General features: G+C 44.8%; 3 protein-coding genes across 12 annotated transcripts; all 3 read right to left on the bottom strand.

Moving 5' to 3' along the window:
- Positions 1 to 5103: 5103 nt before the first annotated feature.
- Positions 5104 to 10799, bottom strand: LOC123183398 (uncharacterized). Of its 8 annotated transcripts, none has more exons than XM_044596199.1 (12): positions 10758 to 10799; positions 9930 to 10102; positions 7770 to 9848; positions 7556 to 7657; positions 7401 to 7455; positions 7193 to 7266; positions 6961 to 7091; positions 6774 to 6840; positions 6201 to 6517; positions 5663 to 6088; positions 5490 to 5573; positions 5104 to 5402 (listed from the first exon to the last, which is right to left on the bottom strand). In XM_044596199.1, the coding sequence occupies exons 3-12, from the start codon at positions 7792 to 7794 to the stop codon at positions 5343 to 5345; spliced, it is 1341 nt and encodes a 446-aa protein (XP_044452134.1). In that variant the 5' UTR covers positions 7795 to 9848; positions 9930 to 10102; positions 10758 to 10799; the 3' UTR covers positions 5104 to 5342. The 8 variants fall into 8 exon arrangements, with proteins under 8 accessions (XP_044452134.1, XP_044452135.1, XP_044452133.1 ...); XM_044596200.1 differs by having other exon boundaries at positions 7770 to 9851; positions 10758 to 10791; XM_044596198.1 differs by having other exon boundaries at positions 7770 to 10102; positions 10758 to 10789.
- Positions 10800 to 11470: 671 nt separating this feature from the next.
- Positions 11471 to 14859, bottom strand: LOC123183400 (uncharacterized). Of its 3 annotated transcripts, XM_044596203.1 has the most exons (10): positions 14510 to 14859; positions 14334 to 14372; positions 14196 to 14250; positions 14011 to 14084; positions 13788 to 13918; positions 13598 to 13664; positions 13087 to 13391; positions 12462 to 12968; positions 12278 to 12346; positions 11471 to 12176 (listed from the first exon to the last, which is right to left on the bottom strand). In XM_044596203.1, the coding sequence occupies exons 1-10, from the start codon at positions 14532 to 14534 to the stop codon at positions 12117 to 12119; spliced, it is 1332 nt and encodes a 443-aa protein (XP_044452138.1). In that variant the 5' UTR covers positions 14535 to 14859; the 3' UTR covers positions 11471 to 12116. The 3 variants fall into 3 exon arrangements, with proteins under 3 accessions (XP_044452138.1, XP_044452139.1, XP_044452140.1); XM_044596204.1 differs by lacking the exon at positions 14196 to 14250 and having other exon boundaries at positions 14510 to 14593; XM_044596205.1 differs by lacking the exons at positions 14334 to 14372; positions 14510 to 14859 and having other exon boundaries at positions 14182 to 14218.
- Positions 14860 to 15031: 172 nt separating this feature from the next.
- On the bottom strand, positions 15032 to 16189 carry LOC123183401 (WW domain-binding protein 11). Its single transcript, XM_044596207.1, has 2 exons — positions 15845 to 16189; positions 15032 to 15615 (listed from the first exon to the last, which is right to left on the bottom strand). Exons 1-2 carry the CDS (start codon positions 15990 to 15992, stop codon positions 15317 to 15319), a joined length of 447 nt encoding a protein of 148 aa, XP_044452142.1. The 5' UTR covers positions 15993 to 16189; the 3' UTR covers positions 15032 to 15316.
- Between the last annotated feature and the right edge of the window lie 28 nt (positions 16190 to 16217).

The following is a 16217-nucleotide window of genomic DNA, read 5'->3' as shown; positions in this document are numbered from 1 at the left end:
ATAAGCCCAGGCGTTGTACTCCCATGGTGTCACTGGTCTGTGGCCTGCGGGCTAGGATAGAGGTCGATCGAGGGCCTCGGCCGGGCTGCGCAGTTGGTTGGTCTCTAATTTTTTTAACACGGATTTTTTTTAATCTAGACCATATATCTTCTAAAAAATTGTGAACTTTCCAAAGAGGGGCGTACTGATGCACAGCTAATAAAATAAATAAATTTAGTAGTATGTAATAGAATTATTTAGCATGCACTAGAAGCTGCATTTGCTTGATTAACCATGATCTAGGATCCTTTTTTAGATATATATAGCAGGCGTCTTTTCATAGGTACTGTGATTTATTACTATTATTTAATTATTGGCTCATCCCAGATCTTATTCTCTCAGTTTTTGAGTAAGAGAAAAATTACTTGGATCAAATATGATTCACATTGCATTATCTTTAGGATAAGATTTGATAATTCTACTAAGAATATAACACAAAGATACTAGAATAGTACAACTTGTCGTGTGATATATGTTGCTGGGTGCTGGACTGCTGGGAAAGAGAGGAATGGTGTAAGGGACTTGAAGATGCAGGGCAATTATCTTTGTTGTGGTTGTGCAAATAAAACATGGCACCGTGTTGGGATATACCTGTAGGTTTCCCCACGTCCATAGGTCTGTGTACGTCATACTCATGGGTAAAACACATTGACATAACTCACCATAAGCTGGATGAACAAATATATCATTTTAATTGGTTTTTGATTCTTGAACCATGCTCACATACGTCTAGCATATATAGTATTTTCATGATTGTGCATGTCACTAACGTTGCCATGTGGTCATGTGAGTATGCAACTGTCCTGGACTTAACTGAATCTAGTAATCAATGCACTGGTAGAAAAAAGGCCTTTAGTCCCGGCTGTGCAACCAGGACTAAATATGCGCGACTAAAGACCCCCCTCCCCCTTTAGTCGCGCCTCTTACGAACCGCGACTAAAGGCTTTAGTCCCGGTTCTCGTGGCTAACCGGGACTAAAGGCCCGTCCTTTAGTTCCGGTTCTCGTGGCTAACCGGGACTAAAGGCTTCCTCCGCAGGTTTAAACCTGGTTTTTTCCGAATTTTTTTAATTTTTTTTTATTTTCAAATTTCTAAATATTTTAACCTCTAATCTCTAATCACCACCCCTCATCACTCCTCAATTTATCCTCTAATCTCTAATCACCCCTCATCATTCCAAATCATCTAACTTCCCGGACGGTCACCCATCCTCTCACTACTCCAGCCTGAGCACGCTTAACTTCCGGGTTCTATTCTCCCTCGTTTCCAAGTCTGCACTTGTTGTTTTCCTGACAATAGTAGGATGTCAATTCTATTAACCCTCAGGAATTTAGCTTGAGCATGAAGTGACACATTTCACTGTTTGAGTTTGAAACTATTGTTTTAAAAAACAATAATTATTTAGTAACACTAATATTTCTGGAATAATTAGTTTGACCATTGTTTGACCACTGTTTGACCACAGTTTGACCAGATTTGACCAAAATTTAAAAAAAAGCTGAAATAATTATTTAGTAACACTAATATTCTAGAATAATTAGTTTGACCATTGTTTGACCACAATTTGAATTTTTTTGCCTCTCCAGATCTTAAAAGCCCCGTATCTTTTTTTCTGTTAGGTTTTTGAGGATTTTGAAAATGTTTAACGGGGTTGCCCCGGTTAAATTCGGATGTAACTTTTCGAGTAGATGATTTTTCATATAAAAAACTTTTTCATCCGAGTTCGTATGCAAAAGTTATGCCCATTTTAAGAAATTCCAGAGAGATTTTGCAAATAAAGTCGAAATTCATATTTGTTAATTTTCCCAACTAGATCACATATCACATGAGAAACTTATTTTATTTTATTTTTTTGACATTTCCATCATTTTCTTTTGGTTTTTCTAAAACTGAAAAGGCGGTCCGGGGGGGGGGGGGGGGGAGTTTGATGGGCCCTTTAGTACCGGTTGGTCTGGCCAACCGCGACTAAAGGACTAACCTTTAGTCCCGGTTGGTCTGGCCAACCGCGACTAAAGGCCTTCGGGCCAGCCTGAGGACCTGGCCAACCGGGACTAAAGCCCCTCCCGTCCGCCAGCTGTCGACCGAGCGCGCTGGGCCCAGATAGTTGGTCGCGGGTCTCCTCCCGAACCGCGACTAAAGACCCCTTTAGTCCCGGTTCAATTATTTTGAGGACTAATGGGGGCGTATGGAAGCCTCTTTTTCTACTAGTGATGGTTATGTGTGACACAATTGTTTTGTACAAGAAATCAAGAATGCAGTCCTGTGATCATATTTTCCTAGGCTGTATTCTTGACGGTCATGGCTGTATGTAGCTGGCAAGGCATGATTGCAACAAATATTTTTGAGAATATTGCATTGATGATTTTTATCATTACTCCAATGCCAAATAAAATTGTTTACTGTTTTCAGAATCAGAAATACTGACGCTGGTTCCCGTGCTCATCAGTGAAATCCTGACGCGGAGTCTATCTAACGTAAGTCAGGCGGCTCCAAAGAAGCACCGGATTTTTCTACTCTGGAAATTATGGTTTCCATTAAAGGGAAATTATGGTTTCCATTAAAGGTAATATACACAGGGGGTCCACAAGTGTTGCATGATTTCCAGATTAAAAAATAGTTGCATCCTGGCGCATGGATCAACCGAATTAAGTCGCCATGTAAATTAACTTCCACGCTGTAAAATTACCCCGCCTGTGTAAATTCACTATGGTCACATGTGCATCGTGAAGTCCAAGCCCGTAAGTTTACGTTTGATGTCATTAGGTGCCATAAGTTTACAGCCTATGAAACAAAAGTGTGGGCGCGTGTGTGATTTGCCTGGCTCGTGAGATGGGTGGGGTGAGGATTAAGAATTCCTTATTCCTCACCCAGGGTGACGAATACACAGAGAGAGAGCGCAAAGCCGGCCAACCACAATTCGTCAAGCATGGGTGCCACCTTCTCGTCACAGTTAACCTCGGTTAGTAGAGAGGACGGAGGTGGAGTTACACTATATAATAATAGTGTTAACAGGGGACATTAGCGCCGCCCCCCCCCCCTCCCCCGCACTTAACCGCGTTTGTATTTATTCAATGGATACTGAGTACTAGATGGTGTACTCCATAATCATGAACTAAGATACTCCATAATACAAACTAATTACGCTGGAGGACATAGCCGACGATGGCTCCCGGCGATCGGAAGGTCGCCCCCATGCCCTCTATGATCGATCTCTCCCTCTATTTATCTATCTATCTTGGTGCAGTGATGATTGGTGTGAACGCACCGACCACGGCACGGGGACGACAGGTAGAGGATGACAAACAGTCCACCCCCCACCCCCCGATTTAGAAGGGGAGGGATTCAGAGTTTGGTGGTCATCCTCACAACTCAACGGTGGTCGCTGGATTTCATTTGATGAAAGCTTAACTATTTTTAAAATGTTCAGCATATATTAGAATAATGTTTCTAATACAGAAAACTACAAAAAAGAAAAAAAGACGGGAAGAAAACCAAAAGAAATAAACCTGAAAGAGAAAAAGAAAAGGGAAAAAATACAAAATGTACTACTGCATACGTTTTTTTTCCTTGAACACAGTACTAAACATACATTATTTTAGGAAGTGCTACTGCATAAATTTTTTTGAGGGAGTACTACTGCATACATCAGGCTACTGAAGGTAGGGATCCCGTAGTCATACATTTAGCGAGCACGGAGGTGCGGTAAGCCTGGCCCATGCGAGCATGCTCTGGGTGGCCCTCTTTTAGTCATGCTGGGTGATTCTCAAAAAACAAAAATTAGGCTGGGCTGGACAACAACAAAAATTGAAAAACAACAAACAAATAAAAAGCAACAAACAAGTGCTAAAAAATTCAAATAAGATGATGTCACGTCAGATGTGCGGTAGACAGACCCTATTTCATTTTATTTCTTCTTCAAGGGTATTAGAGCATTGAACCCTTTTGGACTGTTCAGTGGTAAAACCAAGCAATGCTAAGCAGTGGCACCAAGGAAAAAAAAAAGACACCACTGAAATACGTTCACTCATTATTCAACTAACGAACGCTCGCTAGCGGCGGCGTGTGGTTGCAAGTATTTTGTGAAATGCATTCTTTTGGACACTGCATTCAAGTGTCTCCATGCTCGTGTGCGGGAGCTCGACCGATCCGTTCATCGATCCTCATCGCCATTCTTCCAAGGCAATGAACACTCCATCTCATCAAACGCAGCTTTTGTATCAAGTCCTCTTGTTCCTTCCTTGCTTCCTTCCTTGACCTCTTGTTGAGGAACGCATTGCTCCGACTCTATATATATACTGTATGTATGTATGTATGTATGTATGTACTTCCACCCACATCTCACGCAACACTATATCGAATATTATTTAACTTTCTCTTGGATGTGTGTGCATGTGGTAAAACGTACGGGTGCTGATCACAAGAGTTCGAAATACATAAATATATTGGTCCATAGTATCCAAAATTAAGCCATCACGAAAACTTATACTCCCTCCGTCCAAAAATACTTGTCATCAAAATGAATAAAAAGGGATGTATTAGGTCTAGATACATCCCCTTTTATTTATTTTGATGACAAGTATTTTCGGACGGAGGGAGTACATGATTACTTGTTTGGCACAATACGGTCACGTGAATACAGAAGCTTCAGCCAACAGTGATTGAAAATGTGTGCTTGAGAGCAGATATTGTCTTTGGAGGCCGAGCTCCATGGAGCTCGGTTTTGAAAATTTTGAATTTTGTTGAATTTCATATTTTCTATATTTTTAAAAAAAATCTGAAAAAAAAACACACATATACATGAAGGCATAACATACATGTGTGTAAGTTTTCAGGGAAAAATAAGTTGAAATGAGGGCTGTGCAAAAAAGACAAATCTGGGGGTCTTTAATACATGATACTATTCATCCTCCCAGGCCATGAATTTGTCTTTTTTGTACAAGTCACATTTCAACGTTTTTCATTCTGAAATTTTACACGCATAGACATAACATACTTGTTTACTTGCACAATTTTTTTCAGATTTTTGTGAAACCGAAAAATTTGAATTTTGATTTGTTTTCAAATAAAGGCCTCCATGGCTCCCGGGAGCCAAACGTCCGCTCTCACTTGAGAGCCTTTATAATGAGACACTTGTGGGTGTGTTACAGAGTTACTATAGAATCATGTTGTCTTTACATACCTTTCACTCCTTAATCTATGTTTTCATTGCTCAAAGAAAGAAAAGCTTTTCCGTGCATTACTAGCAAACAAGAGGAAAATCTCATCGACCGCAACTTCTTGTATCAAGTCCTCTTCTTCCTTCCTTCACCTGTTGTTGAGGAACACCGCGCCGCAGGCTATGATGACGATCACGCCGCGTACCCCCTGCATCCCCCATCGCCATTTCGTCAATCAGATTAGCAAGTCAAATCGATGCCAAACAGATAAAGAGGGAAGAGGTCAAACACTCGCCTGGTTGATCAGCCACCCATTTAGCGTTGGGAACCCATCGGATCGCCGCCGCTTAGAGCCCACCGCGTCGTCGTTGCTCGTGCCCTGCCCGCGAGTTCATGATATCAGTCAGTCAGGATGAAGCAAGCACCAACACTTTAACACCACTAACTAATTATCTGAGTGTTTCACACTTGTTCAGTGTCGTCTTCCCTTGCACTCTGCTCTGCATTCTTCATCGAATTCAGGTGCTCAAGCCCGACGAGGTCTTTCAGCTGCCTGCTTGCGGTGGTGATGCAGATGTGGGGGTGGCTGGCCCAGGCGATCCTAGATGTTGCGCCCGAATGCATTGGAGCGATGGAGCGACGATGATGATTTTGCTTTTCTGCACCCTCTCCCATGCTCGTCTTGGCTGCTTTGTCGCGCCTGCTGGAACTCCGTCTTCTGCTCTCCTGAGCATTCAACAAATCGGCCTGTCTAGACGCGCTTGGTTTCTTGTTGCTGATGATCGTCGTAGCGCGCCTTCCTGACCACCTCTTGGAATCTGAAGGATTGGTCGAAGCCAACATCATCCCTTCCAACGACCCTACCGACTTAATCCTTGGCACCAAAGGCGGACCCTGCAACCAATGATAGAATCAGTGTTTCATTTGCCACAATGTGGGAGCTGGAAATTATGCAACAGAGACCAATATTTTCACTGCATAAAGGTGGGTTCAGGTTCAGAAGAACCTGCGGAGAGCTGCTCTCGAAGGCGCTGATCATCTTCTTCACCGCGCTGCTCGACCTGCTCTCCAGTTCACCCTGCCCTCTTTTAGAGCCAATGTCACTTCTCGGCGGTAGACCCTTCATGTCAATGGGGCCTTCGGACGTCGAAGCTTGCAACGGGGGTTTCTTCGAAGCCGCCGTATTCGTACCAATGCTTATTTCGGAAAAAACAGCCATCCGTTTCAGATCATCCGTCGACATGCTCTTGCGGAGCGTGAGTCGGTCTTCTTTGTTTGGGATGTCGGAGATCTCTTCTGCCTGCTCTTTAGGTGGTATGCTCTCTTGTAGAATTCGAAAAACAAAGAAAAGTCCCACATGTTGGTCATTTCAACTGAATATTTCATCATTAACTGATTTCACAAAACAGCATTCAGAAAGCAGAGATAGAAATTTAAGAAATACTGATGCATGAATTTGTATGTTCTGAACCTTTTGTTTAGGGGGCAAACTGACACAGACACACACCCTAATGCTTACAGTTTGTTCCATGGAACTCCAAATGTGTGCTTGCAGTGAACACAAACTGAATATTATTACCTTGGAAATAAAGTTCATCGCCATTCCCAAACAGCTCTTGCTGCTTCCTTTTCATCGCAGAGTTCCTCTGAATAAAAGGAAATAGTATAAACATGAGTAGTATGCCGTAACTTAAGATGAACCTTTCAAGCAAGATGTTTTCTGAGTTTTCATGGAAACAGCATGAACCATCAAATTGGCATGTTACCATTTCTTGGATACGCTTGCGATCTTCATCACTAAGCAAGAACTGCAACTGGAGGATAATTTCCCCTCCACTATCAAGAGTAAACACAACATCCGTACTCCCCAGCTCGACAATCGACCGTGTCTTCACTTCTGTTGTGATTTACATGAAACCATGATGCACATCATCAGCTGGTACGTGTGCTGATGATAAATATAAGATAGGCTTATTATAACAAACTAACAGAAGAAACCTGTTTTGGATACCAATTCCTTATCTGCATCGTACAGCGACAACACCATGCTATCTCGAAGTGATGTAACTGGACTGCACATATGTAAATTTTTGGCGTGAGACAGCCTCAAAGTTTTCCTTGGGGGGAGCCTCGATGCACATTTTGTGGAAATGGAGAAGTGAACAGAGAATAAAGATCAGTGAAGGCGGTACGGAAATGGGCTTACAAAGAGAAGCCATCTTGTCCAATATATCCGCTGTACTCTTTTTTCCCCAGGTTAACTGCATAAAAAAAACGATGTTTACATACGAACGATAACATTAGCAAACATAAAAGGAGGAAACAGGAAAAGTACACTGGAATCAGAAGGCAGCAGCCAACCTTGCAAGAAGAGTGGAGCGGCGACGGGTGGCTGAATGTCTGCACAGCAAAAGATACAACAGTGTGATCTCTTTTTCTTTTTGACGAGACGCAGCAGCGACGCTGCTTTTCATTCATTAAGGGGAGAGCATTAATTATGTTTTGTTCGTATCTTTTTACAGGAAGAAGAATAAATAAATATTTGCAGATGATAAGAGAGGGATAATAAACTTGCCTGAAACTCGGATGCTGCCCGGCATGGTTCGGTGGTGCGTACAAGCCCTCCAATTCTGATCTTGGAGACTGGGGAAGGAGGAGGAGGAGCAGCAGCTAAGCTAGTGGATGTTGTTGAAGGCAGCCTGGATGTGTGGCTGTCTGTAACAGCCACCACTAGCAAGGCCTCCTGGGAGGGACCACTGGAAGAGCTAAATTTTGTCCCCTGCTGTTGCTAGCGGTTGCTATCACAAAAATGTACGCTCACACTCCTCATACAGACACTGCCAAATCTCCTTGGCAAAAGAGCAGGTAGCAAGCAAATGTGCGGCGCATTCAGGCTCCTTAACCAATAGACTTAACTGACGAAACTGAAACTAGTGAAGATTCTGACGAAACTGAAGCATCATACTACTTGGTTCATTACATCCAGCCTTTGCCAATCTACGGCACCACACTACACCATCGATCGATAGTCGGCAGATTCAAATAACTGACATTTAATCTCCTTCACCAATGTAGCGTCGTAGATAGAGCGATCTAAAGCTTCGCTTTGTAACTTTCTCACTGCCTCCGTGCAGTCCAGCTCCAGCAGTCCACCTGGTGCGCAAGAATCACAGCTTCCGTTTGCTGCACTGCAACAAAGCTGGGGTTCATAAATGCTCTTGTCCATGAAAACGATGAGCCAACATCGAGAACCCATCACCTGGCCCTGGATTTGGGTCCTGTTTCTTGAGTTAAACTCAGCCAATTGTCCAACTACTACTCTTCAGAGTTATCAGGAATGGGGCCTCACACATGCACTTATGATGCCTCATGCTTCTGCTGGTTTATGGATGGAAGCAATAAACATAACCTTGACATAACAGAGAACTATGTTACATACAAAACCTCATAAACAAGTCCTCTGTGGCATTGTTTTCAGACATGCAGAGACTTATCACATGATTATCTTGGTTACCACGACAAGCTACTTCGTTCCTCACGTAAATATGGTAGGGCGGCCCTTTGTTTACCCAAGTTTTGTAAAAGAAAGCTTGTGGAATAACGAAGAGAAAGCAAAACTCACAAACCTAAACATAAAACTCATTGCGGAGGTGCGACACATTGTAGGTTTGGGGGAGTGAGATTGCAACTCCAACAAGAATGAATCCACTAACAGGAACACACTGACTGGCTCGATTGTTGAGCTGGCAGCGAATCAGCTACCATCTGAATAACAGCAGCAGCATCCATTCTTCTTCCACATAACACCACCACCAGCAGCAGCAGCGTTCCTCAGCCATCCATCCGCAATCCAACGGTCGCCATCAACAATTACCATTTCACACCAAGAAGACGATGCTGTTGACATTGATCTGCGATCGGACGGCCAAGACTAGTCCGCTTGTCGCTGTTTAAATTCCCTTTACAGCTTGTACCCTTCTTTATGCTTTACTGATTTAGTGACTATAAGAGCCAAGAGCCCGGGCCTTGAGAGGCATCCATTCCTGTACTGGGTCGAAATCCTAGCCACCGTGCTCCGGCTGGCCTCTATATGGGCATCTGCAAGTCGCTCAAACCCCAGCAATTTGCCCTCTTTGAGCGCTACTTTTCGTCTCTGAATTCAGAGTTAGTTGTTCGATCCTTCACATAAACCTCAACCTGACAAGGCACCGAGGTATATAGCTTATGTTGATTCCCAGGCTGAGGTGTTGCTGAAATCGACGCTTTATTACCATGGCCATGTTGCGTCAAATTTTTGTCAGGAACTTGTTTCTTAGAAGCCCTACGAACAGCACTGGTTGGAAAGGCGCCGGTTGCAGGAGCCTGAGGTGTCACCATGTTTCCAGGTCCTAAATTAACTCTTCATAAGCCTAGCTCTGCTGACTAGCTTGATTCCTCTGTTGTTGGTTTTGTCTAGGCTGCTGTTGACCCTGGTGTTTCTTCTGCTTTGGTTCAGTAGCATTGGCAGATTGATTGGCAAGTGCACAGCTATCTGGTGGACTTTGCGCAGACTGCTGCTTCTGATGCAGTGGTCGCGAAGAAGGGGTTCAAGCGACCGGAGATGCATGGTTCTGCTGCTGAATCTGCGGTCCGTTCTGCACACCGGGTATCACACCTGCTACAAGAAGATTGTTGTGATCTTGAGACACCAAACAGTGTTGAAATTGTCTGTCCTTAGCCAGGTGCATAGGCATACCATATGGCTGCTGCTGTGTGCTTGGGTAGCTGGTTCCTTCGGGTTTGCTCAAGAGGTGAAGAAGCTGCAGCCTTGGAGAATGATGGATCCATACTGCTGAAATGGGCAGCTTGACTGTTGCCCTGTGAAACCTGCAGGTCGTGCTCCGGCTTCAACATTTGCTACTGACCAGGCTAAAAGAAAGCAAGTATCCCATCAGCACTCTGCGCATCACATTAATCCAGATTGAGGCTGACGAAATTAAGTTAATTTTCCACAACTGTCAAGTTTAATAGTTTAAGCTTTAGTGAAGATTGGACAACAGAGTCACTTTATTAACCATGTAATGTCAAAGTTGCATGACTACTAACTAGACCCTGTTTGGCAGTCGACAGTCGTGCAGTCCAAAAAAAACTTATGCCACTAAGACAGACAGCTGTTTCAAAAAGGTGCACGAAAATGATATATGAGCAGATTTTTCATAAAAGGAACTTCCATTTACTTTTTAACCAAGGTAATATTTCCTAAAGCAGGCAACTACTAACTCAAAAAGTAGCAATAAACATAACCTTGACATAACAAAGAAGTAACACAAAAAACTGGAGCAACCAATTGGTAGAGAACACGCAAAGCTCATAAACGGAAACTTCGGTGGGGCCACCTTTGTTTACAATCTTTTTGTAAAAGAAAGCTTGTGCAATACCAAACAGCAAGCAACAGTCGTGAACCTGAACATAAAAAACATGCATAGCTTGAAGGATGGAATGCTTTGTGTACACACAATAATATTAGAAAATGAAAAAGTGCAGGAAGAAAAAGCAAAATGCGGTAAAATCAGAGAATGCCAACCTTGCAAGAGTTGTGGAGTGGTTACCGGTGGTTGAATGTCTGCGTAGCAAAAGCAAAAGGCGAACACCATCAGTTGTTGCTTCAAGTAGAACTGATATCTTGTTATAAATTTATGCAAGAAAGTAGTATAAATCAATCATGAGAGAGGGATGACTCGCCTGCGACTCGGATGCTGCCTGGCATCCATTGAGTGCCTGCTCGGCGGTGCACTGAAGCCCTCCAGTTCTGATCTTAGAGCATGGAGAAGGAACAGCAGCTAAGCTAGTGGGTGTTATTCAAGCAGCTTGGATGTGTGGCCACTAGCAAGGAGCTCAATTTTGGCTCCTGCTGTTGCCATCACAGGCCTGCATTCACCCTCACAATGACACTTACACCGGACCGGACTGCAGGGTTTTAACTGAATGAATGAAAATATTTCAGTAACTCTCTCTGTCTCTCTTTTGTGTACTGAAAGTTTCAGCAATGCTGCATTGGACTTAAAATTTTGGTGACATGGGAATAGATAGGCTGGGCTGGCACATCACTGTAAGAACACTGAACAGAGAAAACTAAAGGAAAAAAATGTGTGATGCTGAATCATATGAACCCCACAGGAAACAACTCAAGCTTCAGAGAACTACTAGTGTCAAAAACGCTCTTATATTATGGGACGGAGGGAGTACTTAGTAGTTTGCATCCAGAGACAACAACAAAAGACTTGTAACACATGAATGAATGAATCAATGAATCAGTTGACTATCTTGTTTGAGACAAACCAAATCCTTCTGTTGAAGAAGCATAGAGCAACACAAGCAAGAAATCCACATAAATAAAACAGCTCGAGATGGGCCTCTCGGCATCGCACTAACTTATAAGAGCATAATAACAGTAGCACACGTACGACACAATCAACTAACGAAAGAGTCCAATCAAGCCATTCTCTTAGCAGAGAGGAACCAAACCAACAATCAGGCAGTGACAACTTCATTATTCTACAGCAGTCCAGTCTGGTGGTGAGCCTCCCTCATTTCAGAGCTCCCCGTCTTTTGCACCAACCGAGGCGACTCGGGACCATCCGGCCTGACCACAAAGTCCAAACACCGGGCAGACATCCCAAAGCATGGCGTACAGCCAAAGGGACGCGGTGGCAGAAGGCCGCGCTAGAACCTGACAGTTCATCTTCATCCCAGTATGATTTACATATTTACTCCACACTCATCCCATCGCAACTTCTGACATGAACTGCGAGTCATCATGGTGGAGTATGAAGCAACAGCAAGTCCTCAACACAAACAAATTGCACTGCATCTCAATGCCTCATCGGTCGCAGCTTCTGATATTAGTTACTCCCTCCGTAAAGAAATATAAGAGCGTTCTTATTCACCTGTTGTTGAAAAACACAGCCCCGCAGGCTATGATCACTATCACACCACGCACACCCTGCATTGCCATTTCATTACCAGGTTACATCACTGGTAAACTCTCAATAAACGAGCCTCGGCGAGAGGAGAGATCAATGCAGTAAGTATATACATACTTACCTGGTTAATCAACCACCCATTCAGCACCGGGAAACCATCAGGCCACCGCGCCGCGCCGTCACCTGCGCGCTGCTCCACAAGTTCATGACGGTGCATATCAGGACGAATCAAGCAGCAAGGAGAAGCTACAAGCAGTAAAGCACCAACATGCATGTAGCTAGTATCACAACGGTTTAGTTCATACCTGCCCGATCTCTCCCCTTGCAGTCTGTCCTAAGTTCTCCATCGAATTCAGGTGCTCGACGTCAACAATGTCTTTCAGCTGCCTGCTCGCAGTGGTGATGCAGACGTGCGGATGGTTGATCCACGCGACAACAGACGTCGCACCACAAGGGTTCACCTGCTGCTCCGATGAGTAGGTGCAGATGGAGCGACGCCGGCGCTTTTCCGCTGACCGCTTCTCCGAGCGAATCATGTCGCTCACTCCTGCGCTCTGCCTGGAGCTCCGTCTTCGGCTTTCTTGTGTGTTTAACGGGCCGGTCTTTCCAAAAGATGTGCTCGGTTTCTTGTTGCCGATGATCATGGCTTGCTTCCCTGGCCCGGGCCCTGTCTGGGTGTGGCCTGGAGCGTCCACTGATGCACCGGGAGTAGGAGGCTTGCGTGAAGGGTTGGTGGAAGTCTCTGAAGAAGAAACCGACGGCATCTCTTCCAACGAGCTCTCTGATCTGATCCTTGGCACCAAAGGCAGACCCTGCAGGCCAGGCAAACTTGAGAAGTCGGTGTAATATTATCTGCACTTTCTTCAGTGTGTGACAACAGAATTTAAGCAACAAGGCGATCGTTTCTCTGTATAGGGATGGATTCTGAACCTGTGGGGAGCTGCTTTCGAAGGCACTTATCATCTTCTTCACCGCGCTGCTTGATCTACTCTTTGGTTTACCCTGTCCTTTCTCGGAATCGATGTCGATGGGACCTTCGAGCATCGAAGTATTGCCACCAATTTGCAGTGGTATGTCCTTAGAAGCCACCATGTCAGAATCTACACTTGTTTCGGAGAAGAAGACCCTATTTTTCAGATCATCCAACGACATGCTCTTCTGAAGCGTCAATTGGTCATCTTTGCTTGGGATGCCGGGGATATCTTCTGCATGCTCTTTAGGCAGTGGGCTATCTTCTGATAAAATTTGAAAGCCATTTGTAAGAAACAGAACTCTTGCAGGGTGTTCGTATCAACTGCATTTTAACTGGTGACTAATTTTCTGAACCTTTCATTCAGGGAGCACACACACACACACACACACACACACACCTAATGCTCAATTTGTTCCATGGAATTCCAAATGTGCGTTTTAAAAAAAACTGTAATTTATAGCAAATTACCTTGGAAATAAAATTCATCGCCATTCCCAAGTAGCTCTTGCTGCTTTCTTTTCATCACAGAGTTCCTCTGAATAAAAAGAAACAGTAAAAACACATATACTGTATACTTTAACTTAAACTGAACCTTTCAAGAAAAATAATTTTTCAAGCTTTCATGGAAATAGCATAAATCATAAAAGAAGCATCTCACCATCTCTTGGATGCGCTTGCGATCTTCATCACTGAGAAGAAACTGCAACTGGAGAATAATTGTCCCTCCACTATCAAGAGTAAAAATAACATCCATTGTTCCCAACTCAACAATCAACTTTGTCTTCACCTCTGTGATGATTTACAGAAAATAGTGAGGCATGTTAACTGACAGGTGTGCAGATGATAAACAGAAGAAAAGCTTAATGAACCAACAAATAAACCTGTTTTGGATACCAATTCCTTGTCTGCATTGTACAGCGTCATCACCATGCTATCACGAATCGATGTAACAGGACTGCACATATATCATCTTGGTGTGAGATACATTCTCGATGCGCATTTTGTGGAATTAGAAAGGTAAAACGCAAGTAAAAACAAGTGAAAGGTGGTACGGGAATGGGATTACAGGGAGAATCCATCTTGCCCTATGTCTCCGATGTACTCTTTTTTCCCTACATTAACTGCATCCAAAATGATACGACATTCGCAAACAGCAACCGATGTAACGGGAAAAGTAGAGTGAAATCAGAAGACACCAACAAACCTTGCAAGAAGAGTGGAGCTGTGACCGGTGGTCGAATGTCTGCACAGCAAAATCAAAAAACGAACACCGTCAGTTCTCGCCTCCAGAACAACAGTATGTTATTCGATTCATATTGAAGTTTTGGATAAAAATATTGCAAACCAGAAGAGAGGGGGGGGGGGGGGGGGATGACTTGCCTGAGATTCGGATGCTGCCCGGCATTGAGCGCGGCGCTGCACCAGAAGCCCTCCAATTCTGATATTGGAGAATGGGGAAGGAGGAGCAGCAGCCGAGCTAGTGGATGTTATTCAGGGCAGCTTGGATGTGTGGCTATCTGTAACCACCAGCCAGGCCTCCTGGGGCCACTGGAGGAGCTCAATTTTGGCTCCTGATGTTGCTATCACAGACCTACTACATTCACACTCGTATAGACACTGACACTTACACCGGGCTGCAAGTATTTAACTGAATGGACGAAATTGTGCCCCGGGCCAGCTGCAGTTTCTTAGTTTTTGTACTGAAAGTTTCAGCATGAGTGCATTGTATTTTAATTTTGCTGGCAAGGAAATATATAGGCTGGGCCGAGGCATCAATGTAAGAAGACAGAAGAGAGAAAAGTAAAGGAAGGGTAAACCCACAGGAAACACCGCAAGCTCGCTGCAAAGAATCAGTTTGCATCCACAACCACAGAAAACAAAAACTTGTGACACATGAATCAGTCAGTTGAATATCTTGTTCGAGACGAACCAAATCCTTATCTTGAAGAAGCATAGAGCAACACAAGCAAGAAATCCACATAAATAAAGCAGCTCGAGATGGGCATCTCGGCGTCGAACTAACTTATAAGATGATAATAATAACAGTACCACACGACACAATCAACTAACTAAAGAGTCCAACCAAACCATTCTCTTTAGCAGAGAAGAGACATGAGGCAAAGCAATGACAGACGCAAACAGCAACATCGATCAATCTGGTGGTGAGCTTCAGCCATTCATCCGGTCTCAGAGCACCGGGAGGGTGTCGGCGCGGATGATCTGCTTGAGCAGGGCCTTGTCGTCGTCGAGCCTCTTCTTCTCGGCGGCGTCGCGTGGCTTCACCTTGCGCTTCTCCTCCAGCATCCACTTGTAGACCCGGCGCTGCTCGTCCTCGGGGATCGGCGGCAGCACCTTGGCAGGCGTTGCCACCGGCGGCTCAGGGGACTCGGCGGTGGCAGACGGGGTCGACGCCGTTGCAGTGGCAGCGGCAGAGTCGGCGGTCTTGGCCGGGGAATCCTTGTAGTAGGTCCTGACGAGCATGTAGGCTGTAGGTTGCCAAGCAGGGGATGTGAGATGGTGAAGAGGGATTAATAACAAACCAAAGAAAGAAGCAAACCCCATGGGGGAAATGGATGGATTGCAACAGTGGGAGGCCGCCATGGCCGGCGTCTTGGATCCCATCCACTCCAGAGAAGAGGATCGAATCCAGTGGCACTGACGCACGCGGAGTAGCAGTATAGCAGGAGGGGAGTGAGATCGGGATGGGGTGCTGACCGCCGACGAAGGCGTTGACGGCGAGGAGGAAGGGGAACATCCGGCGCATGAAGCCCTTCTTCGCCTCTGCCGCCGTCGGCGGTGGTGGGGGCGGCGGTGGCGCGGGGGCGCCGGGCGGCTTGGGCTTGGGCTTGCCGTGGGCGGCCATGGCGACAAGAAACAATCAGAGAGATGGTGGATGTGGAACTTGGTGGGGGTTCGGGGATGAGACTAGATATCGCTTTCCTTTCCTTGATTTGGGACTTTCACCGCTGCGCGTCTGCCAAGCTATCCAGCTCCCCTATCTAACTGTACTGTACAGATATCGCTTTCATTCGGTTCATCTTCACCGCTGGCTGAGCATCTAGACTCAACTGGATGGCATATCTGTAGT

This window comes from Triticum aestivum, chromosome 1D (genome assembly GCF_018294505.1).
Source record: "Triticum aestivum cultivar Chinese Spring chromosome 1D, IWGSC CS RefSeq v2.1, whole genome shotgun sequence".
Taxonomy (NCBI): domain Eukaryota; kingdom Viridiplantae; phylum Streptophyta; class Magnoliopsida; order Poales; family Poaceae; genus Triticum; species Triticum aestivum.
This window is presented reverse-complemented; position numbering and strand designations above follow the sequence as displayed.

Bases quoted from the DNA above. Each gene is read 5' to 3' on its own strand.
- LOC123183398 (XM_044596199.1), bottom strand. From the start codon at position 7,794: ATGCCGGGCAGCATCCGAGTTTCAG. The intron at 6,518-6,773 runs GTAATAATATTC...GAATTCTACAAG, and splicing joins CGATGAACTTTATTTCCAAG to AGAGCATACCACCTAAAGAG. The intron at 6,089-6,200 runs GTTCTTCTGAAC...CATTGGTTGCAG, and splicing joins TCGAGAGCAGCTCTCCGCAG to GGTCCGCCTTTGGTGCCAAG.
- LOC123183400 (XM_044596203.1), bottom strand. From the start codon at position 14,534: ATGCCGGGCAGCATCCGAATCTCAG. The intron at 14,373-14,509 runs GCAAGTCATCCC...TTTGCTGTGCAG, and splicing joins GGGCAGCATCCGAATCTCAG to ACATTCGACCACCGGTCACA. The intron at 12,347-12,461 runs GTATGAACTAAA...CTTGTGGAGCAG, and splicing joins CAAGGGGAGAGATCGGGCAG to CGCGCAGGTGACGGCGCGGC.
- LOC123183401 (XM_044596207.1), bottom strand. From the start codon at position 15,992: ATGGCCGCCCACGGCAAGCCCAAGCCCAAGCCGCCCGGCGCCCCCGCG. The intron at 15,616-15,844 runs GTCAGCACCCCA...GGCAACCTACAG, and splicing joins CGTCAACGCCTTCGTCGGCG to CCTACATGCTCGTCAGGACC.